Source organism: Podarcis pityusensis (assembly GCF_964106645.2).
Source record: "Podarcis pityusensis genome assembly, chromosome: 2".
Lineage (NCBI taxonomy): Eukaryota > Metazoa > Chordata > Lepidosauria > Squamata > Lacertidae > Podarcis > Podarcis pityusensis.
In genome coordinates this window covers 113,032,233-113,050,103 of record NC_138029.1, presented here as the reverse complement: position 1 = coordinate 113,050,103, position 17,871 = coordinate 113,032,233, and the positions used below count along the sequence as shown (strand labels likewise).

At 46.6% G+C, this 17,871-nt stretch overlaps 2 protein-coding genes and 1 long non-coding RNA gene across 5 annotated transcripts in view; 1 reads left to right on the top strand and 2 right to left on the bottom strand.

Moving 5' to 3' along the window:
* Positions 1–1,427: 1,427 nt before the first annotated feature.
* On the bottom strand, positions 1,428–3,919 carry LOC308470161. Its single transcript, XR_013982204.1, has 3 exons — positions 3,784–3,919; positions 2,678–2,791; positions 1,428–1,602 (listed from the first exon to the last, which is right to left on the bottom strand). It is a non-coding gene; the product is annotated as an uncharacterized lncRNA (long non-coding RNA).
* Positions 3,920–10,454: 6,535 nt separating this feature from the next.
* On the bottom strand, positions 10,455–17,590 carry LOC308470006 (uncharacterized protein). Of its 3 annotated transcripts, none has more exons than XM_080993201.1 (2): positions 17,409–17,590; positions 10,455–11,452 (listed from the first exon to the last, which is right to left on the bottom strand). In XM_080993201.1, the coding sequence occupies exon 2, from the start codon at positions 11,436–11,438 to the stop codon at positions 10,506–10,508; it is 933 nt and encodes a 310-aa protein (XP_080849327.1). In that variant the 5' UTR covers positions 11,439–11,452; positions 17,409–17,590; the 3' UTR covers positions 10,455–10,505. The 3 variants fall into 3 exon arrangements, with proteins under 3 accessions (XP_080849327.1, XP_080849328.1, XP_080849329.1); XM_080993202.1 differs by lacking the exon at positions 17,409–17,590 and adding an exon at positions 12,363–13,137; XM_080993203.1 differs by lacking the exon at positions 17,409–17,590 and adding an exon at positions 11,865–12,327.
* Positions 13,701–17,871, top strand: part of LOC308470120 (uncharacterized protein) — a 46,980-nt gene continuing 42,809 nt past the window's right edge. The window contains exons 1-2 of the mRNA XM_080993407.1: positions 13,701–13,900; positions 17,020–17,108. Coding sequence (XP_080849533.1) covers positions 17,074–17,108 — 35 coding nt within the window. The 5' untranslated portion in view covers positions 13,701–13,900; positions 17,020–17,073. The remainder of the gene's footprint in view (positions 13,901–17,019; positions 17,109–17,871) is intronic.

The following is a 17,871-nucleotide window of genomic DNA, read 5'->3' as shown; positions in this document are numbered from 1 at the left end:
GAAAAATGCCCCTGGGAAGGATGCCAACTTCCCAAGACCCGGGCTTCTCTCCGGTGGTCACTCTCTGGCTGGAATCATCCCTCAGTCCAGAGAGACCCCTCCGTCCTGAGAGGAGCACACTAATCTTCTGGCATCCCATCACAGAAGAAAGAGACAGTCCATAGTCTACTCACTGCTTTATTAAGACTGTACACGCAGCTCTTACAAGCATGACTGCTCTCCTGAGCAGCAAACACAAGAGTCTCCGACTCGACTCACACTTCGGCTCAGAAGCGAAAGTAACTCTCCGGTTACATGAGAACTGGCAGAGACTTCCTGTCTCACGCTCAGAGACATCACATGATGTCAACACTGTAGCTGCTCTTCGTGGTGGAGTGTGTGTGTCCTGGGGAGAGGGGGTGTGGCCTAGGGAGATCTTGGAAATTCCCCATCCATCACCCACCTACCAAGCAGCTTTTGAAAATCCAAAACCAGGTGATTTAGGCTGTACCTGTGAACTCTTCTCTGCTTTGTTCAAACTGATGATGAAAGTAAACCCAAGCAGAAAGGCCTGCATGCCTTGCTCTGTGTGTTCATTAAGCCTAAGTAGGTGCAACGCAGACCGCAGGACGTGGCTTCCTTATTCACCCCCGCCCCCCTCTCCTCCACACCCTGTTTTGTTTCCCCTTCATCAAATTTTTAAAATTGTGAGCTCCTTAGGGGCAGAGTGGGTTTTGTGCTCTGGAAAGCACATTGTGTGGCGCCAGGTAAATAAAAATAAAATAAAAATAAAAATAAAACTCATGCTCTTAACACATGGCCTACATGCCAAAGAAGACAGGGACAGCTGCCTCTTAACAGGCGTTGCTCAGGAATTCTAAGAAACCCCCAAACCAGTGCAGTTTTGAAATTGGTGGTTAAAACACGGAACCTGCTCCTTGGTCTCAGGAACCACCATGCAAAATTTCTGAACAGCCCAGTCCACCATCTTGACTCAAAATAGCATCTGACTGTGTCCAAAACGTAGACCTTCTCCTTGATCTCTGGAGTCAGGCTGCAAAATTTAGTTAAGCTTTCTTAAGAGCAGAGGCGTACCTAGCCTCCGCCATCTTGATTCAAAATGGCGGCCGGCATCCAAACAGCTACTGCAAACACCACCCCTCACCTCAGGAACCCTCACGCCAAATTTGATAACAATATCTCTAGAGGTGGCTGAACCTATAGGCAGCAGACGGACAGATTGGCAAACTGCTTTCCAAGATATATAACAGTGATAAATATATATATGATGGTATGTATGTGTGGGAAGGAGAATGATATTCTGTAGACCAAAGGTAGCAATGTGTGAGTCAGACGATGGCATTGGGTGCGGAAGAGCGAAGAATCCCATTTTTTCCAGCAGACACACAGCGGGGTGGGTGGAGTAAAGACAACTGCAGCCATTGGCAATCCTTTCCACAGTTTAATTTCCGCCACGAGGCAGAGGTAGGGCTTTCCCATTACACTTGTCAGTGTCACAACAAGAATCAATGTGTGTGTATTTTCCGTCCTTTTGAACTGCGTTGCAGTATTCCCAGTATTCATCACTCACACAGCCATAACTCATGAAATAGAGCTCATCATCTGTGAGGGAAAAGACAATAATATGACCAAGGAGAAAAACGAGTGACGTCATGGTCAGCTTAAGGCCAACATACAATTCCATGCCCTCCAACATGTCAAAAGGAAAAACCAGGATGACATGATCCGGAAGGCCACCTTCCATTTCCTTTTCTTTTTATGGATACACCCAGAAATAATAATAATAATAATAATAATAATAATAATAATAATAATACAGTGGTACCTCCAGTTACAAACGGGATCCGTTCCGGAGCTCCGGTTGCATCCCAAGGAACTCACAACCAGAGGTGCCGCTTCTGCGCATGCACATGGCGCATAGAGCACTTTTGTGCATGCGCATGCAGCGAAACCCGGAAAAATACTTCCGGGTTTGCCGTGTACGTATCCCACAGCATACATAAGTAGAGGGGAACGTAAGTGGAGGTACCACTGAAATAATAATAATAATAATAATAATAATAATAATGCTATTACTTGTAAGGTAAAGGACCTCTGGACTGTTAAGTCCAGTCAAAGGAGACTATAGGGTTGCAGCACTCATCTCGCTTTCAGGCCAAGGGCAGGTCGTGTGGCCAGCATGACTAAACTGCTACTGGCATAACGGAACACCGTGACAGAAACCATAGCGCACGGAAATGCCATTTACCTTCCCACCGCAGCGGTACCTATTTATCTACTTGCACTGGTGTGCTTTCAAACTGCTAGGTTGGCAGGAGCTGGGACAGAGCAACAGGAGTTCACCCCGTCGTGGGGATTTGAACCACCGACCTGATCGGCTATCCCAAGAGGCTCGGTGGTTTAGACCACAGGGCCACCCGTGTCCAGGCCCTTTATTATTTGTAAGCCACCATCACCCAACAATCTGACTGGGTTACAGCAACTTCTGGTTTGAATCCACAGCTTTAAGAAGCTGCCTTAGGCCGAGTCAGACTATGGGCCTATCCGCCTCAGGGCCGCTTACCCTGACAAGCAGTGACCATCTGGGATTCCTGGCTGAGTCCGTTCCTACCCCTGTCTGGAGATGCTGGGAACAGGGCGCTTTACCGCTGAGCTGCGGCCCATTGCCAGGTCTTACCAAGGTAGCTGGTATAGGTGTAACACTTTCCAAAGCGAGTCTTGCACGTTTCTTCTGTCGAATAGCAGGCCTTGCCATTTCCGGAATGACAGAGCTTACACACGAGGCCTTGGGCTGAGGTTGAAAAGAAGTTGTCGAAAGTGAGGGCTTGGAGATGGTCCTTTCTCATGTGGGAACGAGGGTGAAAAACAGGAGAAGGGGTGGATGGGGATAATCTGGGAGCAGCCGTGTGTGGCTCTGAGCGCCGTAAGCCAAGGAACCGTCTGCCCTCCTCCCTCTTTGAAAATTGGGATGCGTTCATGGTTCCCCACCCTTTGGGAACCTTAAGGATGGATTCTTGTAACCAGGGATGCTTAAGAAACAAGCACCACCTTCTGCCTGAAGCTGGTATTTCTGGGTCACCAAAATGGAAGTGCCAGTTGCAGATACAGTGCTGCACACAAGTGGAGTGGACTTTGACTCACACAACAAGGCTTGCCTTTCTTTGCCGTCCGTGGCACCTGCTGCCACGTAGTCCCAAGTCTGCCCTGGATGCTTGGAGGACACCCCAAGGCAGATGAGAGCCAGCGGCACAGGCGGCCGCAAGGGGGAGGAGAGGAAGGGGAAAACCTGCTCTGTGAGCAGGAGTCTCTCCATGGAACGAATTTGTCCATGCACTGAAACCCATCTGTTCTGTTTATGGGACATACAATGCATACAAAATACAAAGAGTATGTCTTTGTTTGGCTGACAGCCATTACGAAAGATAAAAACACATAAAGCAGAATGAAATCTGTTGCACAGTTTAGATAATTAATAAGATGAGACATCCTGTCGGACGAGAGTTTGCTTCCCTGAAGAACTTAACTTACCATCCCCACAATTTTTTTATCCTTAAAATGGCAAAGCAGGTCACTTTTTCCAGATGTGTAGGTCACAATATATAATACACACGTAGGTACAGAATCAGAACTTTTTCCAATTCTGCACCTTCAAGGGGAAAAGGCTCACAAAGGACTTGGAAACTCATGCATACCTCTGCTTATTTTCTCTGTAGACCTCTGCTCCCTCCCTCCCTCTCTCTCTCTCTCTCTCTCTCTCTCTCACACACACACACACACACTCACCAGAAGAGCAGAAGAGCAACATAGAGGCCCCAAGGAGGAGAATCTGATTCATCCTGAATAATGTACACAGCCTCCCAAGTGAATATCAAGAATGAAAATGGAGCCGTGGAATATTAGGGAGGTCTGGAGTTCTTTGGCTTACCAGTTTGTGCCCTCTGAGCCTCTGGAAGCAGCCAGTGAGGTCCGGGGCAAAGGTGTGCTGTGCAAATGTTTTCTTTTGGGCAGAAATGCTGGCAGACGCTGTTGCTAAACGGTGCCAGTTAACAGGTCTGGACGAAGTCGGGGACAAAGTTCCCACCTGTATCAACTTGGCGTAAGTCCATTCTGTCCTGTATCTGCATTAATCTGCAAAATGTGTATCCATCTATCTCAATCCTACTCTCTAGAGCAGCAGAAAACAAGCTTGCTCTATGCTCCATATCCCATGAGACAGCCCTTCAGATATCATATCAGCTCTCAGTCGTCTCTTCTCCAGGCGAAACAAGATTTTACACACCTCCTCCTGCATCACAGGGGGCTGAACTAGATGACTGTCAGAGTCCCTTCCAACTCTACAATTGTATGATTCCTTGATTCTCCAGTCTCCACAGCAGTACAAGATTCCAGGAGTTGCGTGTCAAGGTCCCCCAAGATACCCCTAAATAATTCACAATTCACACATAATTTTTGTTTAAGGCCTTTGGCATAATTTTGGCACAAGTTTATTAAAATACATAAATGTGAGTGGTTGCTTAGGCAATGGTTATGACTATCTGTCCCCACGCCCAGGGGCAGAACTGACTTCCGGATCCCAGCGAAAGCCAGTGAGGGAAAACAATATTGGGGAGAGCATGGAGCTGGGCACCAGACCCTCATCCCGCCCCCGCCCCCCGCATGCTCCCCATTCAGGGGTATGAATGAAAGAATGGCAAGCCCCTGGATTCCTTTAATGGAATTCCCTTGCAGCAGCAGCATTGGAGGGGCAGGCACCGCCAATCCTTACCCCTCCACCAACCAATTTTTTAACCAATGCCTAACTGTAACCTTACAAGTTGTAGTTACAGATAGGTAACCGTGTTGGTCTGCCATAGTCAAAATAAAAAAAAATTCCTTCCAGTAGCACCTTAAAGACCAACTAAGTTAGTTCTTGGTATGAGCTATCGTGTGCAAGCACACTTCTTCAGATACCAAGCTCATACCAAGAACTAACTTAGTTGGTCTTTAAGGTGCTACTGGAAGGAATTTTTTTATTCTTACAAGTTGTGACGATTTACTACGCAGTAGGCAAAACCAAATGGCACCAGCCAATCAGCCAGATGGACAAAATTCCTACCAGGCCCCTGCCCCCAAAGCAGACGACCCCATGACAGGCATAGCAAGGTCAACGCAATAGCCCTAGATTAGGGAGGGTGGGCGGGTGATCCAATGCACGCAGCAAAAGAGCCCAGTCAGTGCTGCGTGACTTGATTTTATAACCTTTGGTCCATTCCCCTAAATGGCAACACCAAAATTTGCCCAGTGACCCAACCGCCCAATCACTGCGGATGGTCATCCATACTAACTCGCCCAGCAACAGAGGGGTGGCCTGTTCAGACCCCACCGCAACACATGCTCTCTATGAAGGAGAACATGCTTTGCAGCCCCGCTTTACACACCAGGGTCTCTGTTTCCTTGGGGAAATGAGGCATAGCAGAGACTGTGGTGTTTTTATGATATATGGTTTGTTTATTTACACATATATACAGCCTGAGTCTACAGAAGGGTCCTCAGCATTCATACCCCAAGAGTTTCTGGCTTCTCCTATAGCCACAGCAGCCATGGACCTAAATAGACCCTGCCTGTTGGGATTCTCAGACGTTGCTCTCTCCTCCTCTCTCCAAGCCACCACTTCCTAACTCTGTTGCTTAACTTCTGACACTCTGCACTAAACTTCTGTCCACATTATATTCTCCCTCTCAATTCTAAAGCCCAGGCAGAGAGAAACCCTGCTCCCTTTGACTAGGGTTGCCATATTTCAAAACGCGAAAATCCAGACACAAAGATTGTTGAGTTTTGTTTTTGCAAAGTTAGAATCATAGAATCATAGAGTTGGAAGAGACCACAAGGGCCATCGAGTCCAACCCCCTGCCAAGCAGGAAACACCATCAGAGCTGCTGCTGCTGCTGCTGCTGCTGCTTCTTCTTCTTCTTCTTCTTCTTCTTCTTCTTCTTCTTCTTCTTCTTCTTCTTCTTCTTCTCACCAAAGTTGTTCAGCATTTTGGGGAGCGGGGGGAGGGAAACGACAATGTTTTTGAGCTGCTTCTTTTTTTGACCAAAATTGTTCAGCTTTGGGAGGGACAGGGGCCCAAAGTTGTTGAGCTCTGAATTTTTGAACTATTTTTAATTACATCCGGCAAAATCTACACTACCATCATGGGCTGCCCAACACCTGGATTTCCCCAGACCTCTGAGGCTCTGGTTGTGTTAACAACCCATAACCCCAGGCTAACACCTCCAATGAAATTAGTCCAAGTTTCTTAGCACCAGCTTTGATTAGCGCTTATCACATGCAAATTCCAGAGGGATTAGAAACGGCAGGTCAAATACACACATGGCTCTGACGTTCCTAACACACAAGTTCCAATTAAATTATAACTTTTACAGAGCCCAGGTGTTCAGCACCTGCAAACCTGTAATGATACACAACTCCCTCAACTGTTTCTCGTGAGGAACTGTAGCCTGTTCTCTCTGTAGTCCCCTGAACACTTATGCACATGCTCTCACAGACATTTTCATTTGCCAGGAGAGCAGAAGAGCAGCATGGAGACCCCAAGGAGAAGAATCTGATTCACCCTTAATAATGTAAACAGTCTCCCAAGCAAATATTAAGAATGAATCAGGGCTGTGGAATCCTAGACAGTTCGGGAGCTCTTTTGCTTACTTACTGCGTTCCACGCTCCAAGCCTCTGGGGACAGCCAGCGATGTACACAGGACAAAGGTTTGGTAAATGTTTTCTTTGGGGAGGAAATATTGGCAGATACTCTAGCCAAACAGTGTCAGAGGATGCAAAATTTTAGTAGATCTGAACTTTTGCATGTGTTCACCAATAAGTCCACAGCATGAATCTATCTATCATCTATCTATCTATCTATCTATCTATCTATCTATCTATCCAATACTTTGGCCACCTCATGAGAAGAGAAGACTCCCTGGAAAAGACCCTGATGTTGGGAAAGATGGAGGGCACAAGGAGAAGGGGACGACAGAGGACGAGATGGTTGGACAGTGTTCTTGAAGCTACCAGCATGAGTTTGACCAAACTGCGGGAGGCAGTGGAAGACAGGAGTGCCTGGTGTGCTCTGGTCCATGGGGTCACGAAGAGTCGGGCATGACTAAACGACTAAACAACAACAATCTATCTATCTAATCTATCGTTCTATCTATCTATCTATCTATCTATCTATCTATCTATTTTTAATGCCAGGGTACGGTTTGAAAGTTGCGTCAATCTGAGTCTGCTTAGTAATTGGGTTCAATGGCGGAAGAAAAGTGGGATACAAAAGCAAGGAAATAAAGAATAAACAAGCACAATCCTCAGAAATTTGTATTTAATCAGTATTGAAATATGCATTTCCTAGAAAATGCATGCGCCTTTCAATATATGCATTTCTAAATCGTATTGAATACAATTTTTGAACCAAGAAACAGCATCTGGAGATTTGGAAAGTGAAATTGGATACAGATAATCAGGCTCCTATACACATTTTGGTCCAGGGGGTGCGCATGCCCCTGAGCAATTAACATCAGGATTTGAAAAGATCAGGTTCCACAAACAGCACTAGTTTGAACTACTTTCCCATGGCAGGCAGGGGGAATTAAATTCCCGAACGCTTTTTCACAGGAGGAAAAAAAATAGCCATAGTGAATTACATATAGCAAACAACCAGGTGCCCAAGAGTAGACAATGGATTGAGAGCCACAGGTCTGGGGGTGAAATATGGACCCCAGACCTCTTTAACTGGCCCTTGGGACTCTCGTCAGGTCACACCCACTGCCCAGCCAGCCCTCCTCTCCCCAGGCCTAGTGCCTTACCAACCTTCCATTGCAAACTCTTTTGAGTGTTTCTGCCTTGCTGGAATGTGCCCTTGAACTTGGACAAGGCTTATTGCTTTCCTGGATGGGGAATTGCAGCACGCATCTCGCTTTATTGGCCGAGGGAGCCGGCGTACAGCTTCCGGGTCATGTGGCCAGCATGACTAAGCCACTTCTGGCGAACCAGAGCAGCGCACGGAAACGCCGTTTATCTTCCCGCCGGAGCGGTACCTATTTATCTACTTGCACTTGACGTGCTTTTGAACTGCTAGGTTGGCAGGACCTGGGACCGAGCAATGGGAGCTCACCACGTTGCGGTGATTCGAACCACTGACCTTCTGATCGGCAAGCCCTAGGCTCTGTGGTTTAACCCACAGCGTCCCAATTGTTGTGGATAGTAGGACAGGATATATTGCTCCTAGTGACAAATAGGTAGCCGTGTTGGTCTGCCATAGTCAAAATAAAAAAATTCCTTCCAGTAGCACCTTAAAGACCAACTAAGTTAGTTCTTGGTATGAGCTTTCGTGTGCATGCACACTTCTTCAGATACACTGAAACAGAAGTTGCCAGATCCTTCTATATAGTGAGAAGGTGGGGAGGGGTATTACTCAGAAGGGTGGTGGGAATGAGAGATTGGCAGATAGCTGAGATGAGCCTGTTGACGACTCTTAACGACTGCAATAGGTCTTACAGGAAAAGACAAGGGGTGAGAAGGTGAAAAATGGCTTAGTCATGTATAATGAGATAAGAATCCAATGTCTCTGTTCAGACCAGGTCTCTCCATGGTTTTAAGTTTGGTAATGAGTTGCAATTCAGCAGCTTCTCTTTCCAGTCTATTTCTGAAATTCCTTTGTAGTAAAACAGCTACTTTGAGATCTTGTATAGAATGTCCTGGGAGATTGAAGTGTTCTCCTACTGGTTTCTCTGTTTTGTGATTCTTGATGTCAGATTTATGTCCGTTTATTCTTTGTTGGCATTTGATGGCATACACAATGTTAGACGATGAGCAATTAAATAGTCCCTAGATGGTATGTGTGATGTTGTTAGGGCCAGTAATGGTGTTGTCCGGGTGTATGTGGCAGCAAAGTTGGCATCTGGGTTTATTGCAGGCTCTGGTGCCAGTGTCCGTGTTAAGTCTGGTTGTAGTATTATTGTGGGTTAGGAGTTAGTGAGTTAGTAGCAGAGCACATTCCCTCTACATCGCAGGAAGCAAGTTGGTAGATTCATTTGAATCTCTTGAGTTAAGCAATCCAGTCTGGCTTGTCCAGATTGGGTTATTTCTGGCAAATCCCCTTTGTTCCCTCCTAAAAAGAATAAAGACACAACAGACTTCTTTATAAGGAATGATAAGGATTACTGACATCCAGTTCACAGTATGAGCCCTGAAGACAGGCTTTAGCTTGTAGTTACAGAAGAGAGTGTGGGTGCACCCCATATGGGGTTTGAGCCCATGTGCTGCTGGCTGAGAACCAGCAGACAGCAAAAGACATCCAGAGAACAGCATCAAGAGAAAGAAGGTCAAGAAGAAGGGAAGGTGGCTGAGTGACCAGACTTTTATGGGGTCTCCCAGGGTCACACGCAGGGGCAGGATGCTCCAGACAAGTGTGACAGGAAGTCCTCCTGGATGGAGTAACATTCCCCTGTGTGTCCACTCTGGGCAAACAGGGAAATGTTGTACTTGACTGCTACATGTTACATCCCACAGACGTTGCCACGCAGGCGCAGTCTCCAGCTGCATGTAGGCGCATAAACTGATGGAAGGGGAGTGGCCCCCTGTTGCTGCAACTGCTCCATAGAGTGCAGACCTGGGAAGAGCTGCCTAGACGCTAGATTGCTGTGTGCAGGTATACAGGGATGCAGAAGCAACTGTGTTCACAATAAACGATAACTGACGTGTGGGTTCCTTTGGCTGGGAAGTACGCTTGACAAGAGGCTTGCGCATGCATGCGTGTGTGTGCATGCTCAGACACTGCTGCAAATGAATAAAAGAGTGCTGAAAACAAGATCTCGAATGTTCCTTTGAAGGTGGGGCTCGCTTACGGCACTGATCAGCTGATCGGCACTGCCAGCAAGCCCCACTGCGATTGGCCACAGTAAGGAGTTCCCCATTGGCGTTCTCCATCACTTTCAGTGAGCCCTTTTGAAGTTGCCACGTGATATCATAATGGCATTGGGTGACTGACAGGTGGGTTGTTCCACCTGCCCGTCACAAGGGCCTATGAGAGGTTGGAGACCATGAGGGCAGCCCAACTTCCCCTCTTTCTGGTCTTGGAGGAATTCTGCCTTATATATACAGTGGTACCTTGGAAGCCAAACGGAATCCATTCCGGAAGCCCGTTCGACTTCCAAAATGTTCGGAAACTGAGGTGCGGCTTCCGATTGGCTGCAGGAAGCTCCTGCAGCCAATCGGAAGCTGTGGAAGTCACGTCAGATGTTCGGGTTCCAAAGAACTTTCGAAAACCGGAATAATCACTTCCAGTTTTTGATCGTTTGGGAGCCAAAACATTTGACTCCCAAGGCGTTTGAAAACCAAGGTACAACTGTAAAGTGATATGCCTGCAGTTTTTCCACATTCATGCTAACAAATACACCCAAGTCAGTGGCAAAGCTTACCACCTTGATGCAGCCTTCCATATTTTTATTTTTAGGAAGCGTTTGGTGGAGCCGGTCTTTCAAATACGTTCTGTTGTATGTGTCTCTTTCTTTTGGAGGACCCTGGCAGCCACCTCCCACCAGCCTCGCTCTACCAACTTGTAGTCAACCCTTCCATACCCATATGTCACTGTGATGAGGTTCTCCCCTTTGCCAGAGATCAGCATAACTTTCTCATTACTGGTCGTAATCAACATTTTGGCATTATCCTGAACGCAACGGGGTTCCTGGGAGAACCGACTAACGGCCTCATCCAGGCAAGACCTTAGCTCCCGCCATTTCTGGAGTTTCAGCCTGTTCTTCACACGCAACAAGTTCTCCAAGCTTAGCGCCTCCACCCCAGTCTGCAAACGCTCCATGACCACATCCCAGTTGTCTACGTGGACTTCATATTTGGCCTCGCCTTGTTTAAAGAAGACCGAAATCTTATAGGTTTCCTGGCCGGAGACAAACCTCACCACCCGCCCACCACATTCCACCAACATCTCAGCATCCTTCTGGATGGTATCGGGTTCCATGCAGAATTTTTCCACTGCTAGGTCAAAGCAGGCCAAAGGAGAAAACCCTTTCCTAAAGGAACCCCAGTTATGTAGATGACCACGGATGCTAAGGATATTACTAAGGCTGAGAGGCTGTGGATTAGAGCAGAGACGAGCAAAGTAGAGGTCCCAGTTGGGTACCAAGACATTGTAGTGCACTTTGCCTTGATTGTGGAAGACGGTGACTGCGACCGACCCGTCGCCCGAGGTGAACTCCATCAGCGTGCGCCCATCAGAAACAGTGAGATGGGCATTGCTTCTCACACATGGTGGCTCCCTCTGGAGGTTCTCCAGGGCGCAGCTGAAACAGGAGAACATTTTGCTGTTGGGTTCTTCCTTGGTCTTGGCCAACAGCATGTTCCGGAAAAAGAGGTCCGCTGAGAGAGAGGTTGGGATTCCATCAAATGCAGTCATCCTCGTTCAGATCCCTGCACCGGGACAATTAAAAAAAAAATTAATTAAAGGACACTTAAATGTATGATTCAAGCTTTTCTAGAAATGAAAAGGTACCTATCACCCCCCTTGTTGGTTCCTTTGCTCTCCTTTTTTTTTGTTTTGTTAGAGCGTTTATTGATTTTCCAATAAAAAACATCCAATTAACATTTCAAATCATAATCCAATAAAAATAAAAAAGATCAAATTGTCTTCCAAATTGTAATTTTGATTTTACGACTTCCCACAGTCTGAACCTCAAAGCATATCCAGATCTCAGTCCTGCCTCTCATTGATGTTTCCATATTTCCATATTTCGATTTTATCTCTCCAACCTTTGCTCTCCATTTGACCTGGGTAAACAGGCTTTCCAACAAACAAGGCCTGCAGGGTAAATTAGACACACACCATCCTGGAGAAAGGACCATGGTCTTCTGTTGTGAACGGGCTGCTAGAGGTAGGTAGCCGTGTTGGTCTGCCGTAGTCGAAACAAAATTTTAAAAAAAACTCCTTCCAAGAGCACCTTAGAGACCAACTAAGTTTGTTATTGGTATGAGCTTTCGTGTGCACGCACACTTCTTCAGATACACTGAAACAGAAGTCACCAGACCCTTACATATAGTGAGAGGGTGGGGAGGGGTATTACTCAGAAGGGTGGTGGGAATGGGTGATTGGCTGATAGGTGTGGTAAACCTGTTGACGACTGTTAACGACTGCAATTGGTCTTACAGGAAAAAGCAAAGGGTGAGATGACTAAAAATAGCTTTATCGTGTCTAATGAGGTAAAAATCCAATGTCTCTATTCAGACCAGGTCTCTCCATGGTTTTAAGTTTGGTAATAAGTTGCAATTCAGCAACTTCGCTTTCCAGTCTGTTTCTGAAATTCTTTTGTAATAAGACAGCTACTTTGAGATCTTGTATAGAATGTCCTGGGGAGATTGAAGTGTTCTCCTAATGGTTTCTCTGTCTTGTGATTCCTGATGTCAGATTTATGCCCATTCTCTATTAGAAGCACACTCAAGGATTTACAGGGGTACACATTATCACATTTATTGTGGCCCTTTGGGCCGCTACCACAACAGCAGGAGGGATAGATCTCCCCAGTGCTTCTTCACCAGCCTGGCTCATCTCTGCCTCTTGGCCACCCTCATCCCACTCTCCTGCTTCCACTTCTGCCTCTGATTCTGGACTCCTCTCTACCACAGACTCTTCCTGCTCACTAAGCCCTGTTGCCTCTTCTTCAGCTTCTGACACCTCCTCCCTCCCAGTCTGCTCCCTCTTCTCCCTCTGACCACTCAGTTGGTGCCACCCAACAATCCACTGTGACCTAACAGTCCATGACAGTTGACCAGTGAGTTGACCAGTACTCACTGTAAGGCTACTTCCTGTGTTCCTATGTAAATATACTGTACCCCCCGTCTCTCTCTGTCTCTCTCTCTCTCGCCTATCTATCTATCTATCTATTTATCTATCTCTGGCCTTTGGGACTCTCTCAGGCCACAGTCCTTCCTCAGCCACATCCACTGTCCCCAGGCCACACACCTCAGCTTGCTTCGCACGCTTCCCTGAATGCTTTCCCCCGGTCCTTGAATGAGTCCTTGAACTCTGATTCTGCTTTTCACCTGCCTGAGTTGGGGGACAGAGAGCAGTTCGCAGGTATGTGTAGAAATGAGCCCAGCATACAAAGGTAAAAATTAGCACTCGCTGATCTTTCCGCGTTTGGCCTGGCCTACATCAAACGTTTGCCCGGAAGGGAATAATACGGCCTTTGGGCTGAAAAACATCAACCCCACCCCCCCGCAATTATATTAAGAAGAGCAGGAGTTAAGCAACATTTTTTGTAAAATAGACAAAGGTTTTTGTTGTTGTGTTTATTCTGCAAAGAATACTTCTCAGCCTGAATTATGCTGACATTTATCTTTTGCCCCTCCCTCCCTCCCTCCCTCCCTCCCTCCCACCTTGTCCCATTAATTATTATTATTTATTTATTTATTTATTTATTTATTTATTTATTTATACCCCGCCCTTCCCGGTTCAAAAACCGGGCTCAGTGTTGCTAACAACAAATTTAAAACACTTTATTATAAAAGCAGCATAAAATACAGTATAAAAACATGAATAACAATAAAATTCAAAAATCAAAAATCAATTAGATAATCCCCAGGGTTAGCTGGCTGAATTGGTCCTGTAGCCCTTCAGGCCTTTCCCATGGGTAGGATGAGCATTGCTCCCAGGGGAGGGTGGAAGGAGCCAAACAGACACCGAGGGCTTAATTCAGAGAAAGAGTCTTTATTCCTGCTATCCGGAGTAGCAGAAAGGAACCTGCGTGATAATTCACAAGCAAGTACACCTGAAAGCATTTTACATTCAGTTTATATCCCTTTTTTCAGGCCCTTTTCCTTCCCTCCCCTTTCCCAGGGATCCAGCCTCACGAGTTTGCACAGGTATGTTGGCAGAAACAATCTCCATTCATGATGAATAGAATTGTTTCTATCTGGTTCTCCTGGCGCCATTCCCAGGGTCTGTGCGCCAGCGCCAAGAAAGTTGCAAAGTTGGATGTGCTGCTGGCAAGGCCAACTGAAAGCCTGGGAAACAGAAAGCTTGGTGTTATGTACTGATGTTCTCTCCCTGGGCCAGCAGGGGGATACTGTAGATAGTTATGCAAATGAAGGATCAAAAGTAACGTTCAGGGATTGGATAGTTTGTATGCAAATGAAGGATCGAAAAGTGACGTTCTGTGATTGGGTAGTTTTAGAAAGTTGCAACAGTTACAATTGTTCTGGAGCTCTATATAAGCAGGCTGGCTGAGCTCCTCAGTTAGTTCTGTTCCAGCTTACAAATAAAGAGCTGCTTTGGAAGAATCGCTGTGTCATCTGATATGTTCGCCCACAACTTAACACTTTGTTCTCTCAGCTTCTTTTTGTTACAGCAAAGCGAATGCTTTTTAGCTACTGAATCCTCAAAGAAAGTAATTGGGAAGTCTTGAGGCCTAGTTGAAGTTTTGAGGCCTAGTTGGGGTGAGGCCTAGGTGGGGTGACTTCATAGTCAGGTTTGGGGAGCCCCTCCCGTCAGTCCTACTTGGGCCAGCGAGGAGGCCAGGGGAGAATTAACTGTGGGGTCTCAGAGCGGGTGATCTTCATAAAAGGGGAGGGGGAGGGAAGAGAAGGGAAATAAAAGATCAGGCTGAATTCAAATTAAAGGCCAGTTGGAATAACTCTGTCTTACAAGCCTGACAGAAGGAGGTTAAATCCTGCAGGGCCCTGGTCTCATGGGACAGAGCATTCCACCAGGTCGGAGCCATCACTGAAAAGGCCCTGGCCCTGATGGAGGATAGTCTGACTTCCTTAGGGCCCGGGACCTCTAAACTATGGTTATTCATGGACTTTAAGGTCCTTTGCGGGGCATACCAGGAGAGGCTGTCCCATAAATACGAGGGCCCTAAGGCACAAAGGGCTTTAAAGGTCAAGACCATTGTTTTCTCCCCCATCCCCAGAATTCATATGGTCATCCTCCAGGGCAGCAATCTTTTTTAAAAAAACATTTTAAAATGAATTTCAGCACCATGCAGATGACAATATCGTTGGAGGGCGGCTGAGGGGGAGGCAACGGGCAGAGGCCAGCCCCATGTTGCTTTTTTGGGTGGGGAGCCACTTCATCCCTCCCAGGAGAGACACTTTGGCTCAGGATCACTGCAGGCCCAGTGCCACTTGCAGGGTCAACGCATCCTTCTTAGCCGCCCTCTGGCATGGGGGGGGGGGGACACAGCAGCTCAGCTGTCCTGCAAGCACAGCCCCGGGCCGGGCCGCTTTGGGGAGTGGGATGCCGTGCTCTGAAGCGCCTTGACTTGGGTGTCACCTTGGGCTCCAGCATGCTGCCCCCAAGGTAAGTGCCGCCCAGTGCACCCTGCCCCCCCAGCTATGTGACTGCCCCCACTTCAACCCTGAACATTTTTTTTCCAATTGTTTATTTCTTTTTCTTTATTGAAAGTTCAAAAAGTACATAATTATATGTACACTAAACATAAAGGTAAAGGGACCCCTGACTGTTAGGTCCAGTTACGAACAACTCTGGTGTGCTCAGCGCACGGAAACGCTGTTTACCTTCCCGCCGGCGTGGTACCTATTTATCTACTTGCACTTTGACGTGCTTTCGAACTGCTAGGTTGGCAGGAGCAGGGACTGAGCAACGGGAGCGCACCCCGTCGTGGGGATAGTTAGTTGCTTTTGAGGCCAGGGGGACAGGTGTTGGGATTTACATAGGATTTATTTCAGGGGTGGGGAACCTGTGGCACTCCTGGTGTTGCAGGACAACAGTTCCCATCATCCCTGACCATTGGTCATGCTTGCTAGGGCTGATAGGAGTTGGAATATAAGACCACAGGTTCCCAACCCCTGGCTTACTGCATGTCAGGATTTTACAATGCTCCCCTGTGTGGCTGACGCCTTTCCTGCAGTCTGCCAAGTCTTCTGGAAAGGGGAGACTCGCGTGCGCCCCCTCCTTCCTCCTTTTCTGGAGTTGAATCTATCCCCGTTCCCTTTTCTGCAACAGCCTCTGCTGGCTCTTGTGAATTTACAGCTTGCGTCTCCGGACAGACAGGGCTTTCCTCCCTCTCATTGTGGGGGGAGCTCAAACTGAACCTCCCCCCATCCAGCCCTCTTCCTTCTTCAGAGCTTTCTCTGGCGCTCATGGCAGGGAGGTCCCTGACACTTTATATATATATATATGTGTGTGTGTGTGTGTGTATATATATATATATATATATATAGGCTCTTTATCTAACAATCACTGGATTATTGTAATTTTTTGCCTCTTCTTCTCTTCCTCCTCCTTCCCCTTCCTCTCCCTCCTCCTCCTCCTTTTTCTTCTCTTCCTTTTTCTTTTCCTCTTTCCCCCTCCTTTCTCTTCCTTCTCCTCTTCTTCTTATTCTTCCCCCTCTTCTTTTTCTCTCCCTCCTCCTTTTTCTCCTCCTCCTCCTCCAATGTATTATTCACTCGCCACATAAATAATCTACAAGTGACTTACAAAACTTTGAAAACTTCAGAAGCATAAATCACAACATAAAATCAGAAAAAACACAATGCATTGCAACAAAATCCACATGATAACCTGTAAAAAAACTGCAAGAACTTCAGCAGCAGAGCAGAAACAAACAACAGTAAGATTATCCGACTCTGTCAAATACATAGGATAAGAAATATGGTTTTGCCTGGCTCAAGGTAGGGATGGGAGAGGGCAAAGTGGATTCAGTTCTCATGTGAGCTCCCTGATTTGCACTTTCTGAAGCAATTCATGAACCAAAACACAGCCATCTTTTGGAAATTTGCACTTTTCTGAATTTTGCAGTGTCGCTCTTCAGCTGAGTGTTGTGTGCAAAATTGCATAGACTTCAGCAAAGTATGCCTAGAAATGGATTACTTTGGGGAAAATGCATTACAGAAAATAACGCTGTGCAAAAAGTGTGTCTATTAGGCAAAACTGCATAGATAAATGTGTGTATTAGAAGCAAGTCACACTAAAATGCTGGTGGATTTTGAGGAGGACTTTTTCTTCTTCTTTTTTCAAGAATTGCAAACTGATGTGAAGAACTGAAGAGTGGACCAGACCGGACCGAGAGAGAATGGACAGGACAGATTTCCCCACCCCTAGAGCCAGGTAGACCTCACTATAGAATCTATATCTGTCACACCGAAGTTTAGAAATGATTTAGAGCGGAGGGGAATGAAGGAAAGGGAGAGGTGTGATGCGTCTTAGGGATAACAAAAGGTTAGATTCTGTTTTCCCTTCCGATTAGGTTCTTACTCTTAAAATAACGATTTTATTTTATTTTATTTCTAGAAATCAATTTTTGTTTTATTTGTAGAATAAAATAATTTCATTTATAGAAATAACCAATGCCATCCCTATTAGTACCCCAAATGCCCCCCACACACACAATAAGCCCTTTGCAGGTACCTTTGAGTTTCTCTTCTGAGTGGGAAAGGAGGGTCAGACAGATGCGATGTGAAGGATGTGAAGATTAAGCTCTGTCCTTACTGCTTCTCTGGCGCTGAAAACAGTGATAATAAAACCCCTTTGGCCCCTTCCCTGAGCATGGTCTAAGTTTCGAATTCCCCAAAATGACGTTCCTGACTGATATCCAGCACTTGCGAAACATCCACACAAGCCTCTGGCAGTCTACCAGTAGGGGATGTGCAGATCAAGAGATGGAGAGGGAGAGAGAGAGAGAGAGAGGGAGAGGGAGAAAGAGAATGAGAGGGAGAAGGAGAAGGAGAAGGAGGAGAAGGAGAAAAGAGAAGGAGAAAGAGGGAGAGGGAGAAGGAGAGGGAGAGGGAGGAGAAGGAAAAAAGAGAAGGGGGAGAAGGAGAAAAGAGAAAGAGAAGGAGAAAGAGAAAGAGGAAGAGAAGGAGGAGAAAGG

Excerpts from the sequence above, each read along its gene's own strand:
- LOC308470006 (XM_080993201.1), bottom strand. The coding sequence starts at position 11,438 with ATGACTGCATTTGATGGAATCCCAACCTCTCTCTCAGCGGACCTCTTT.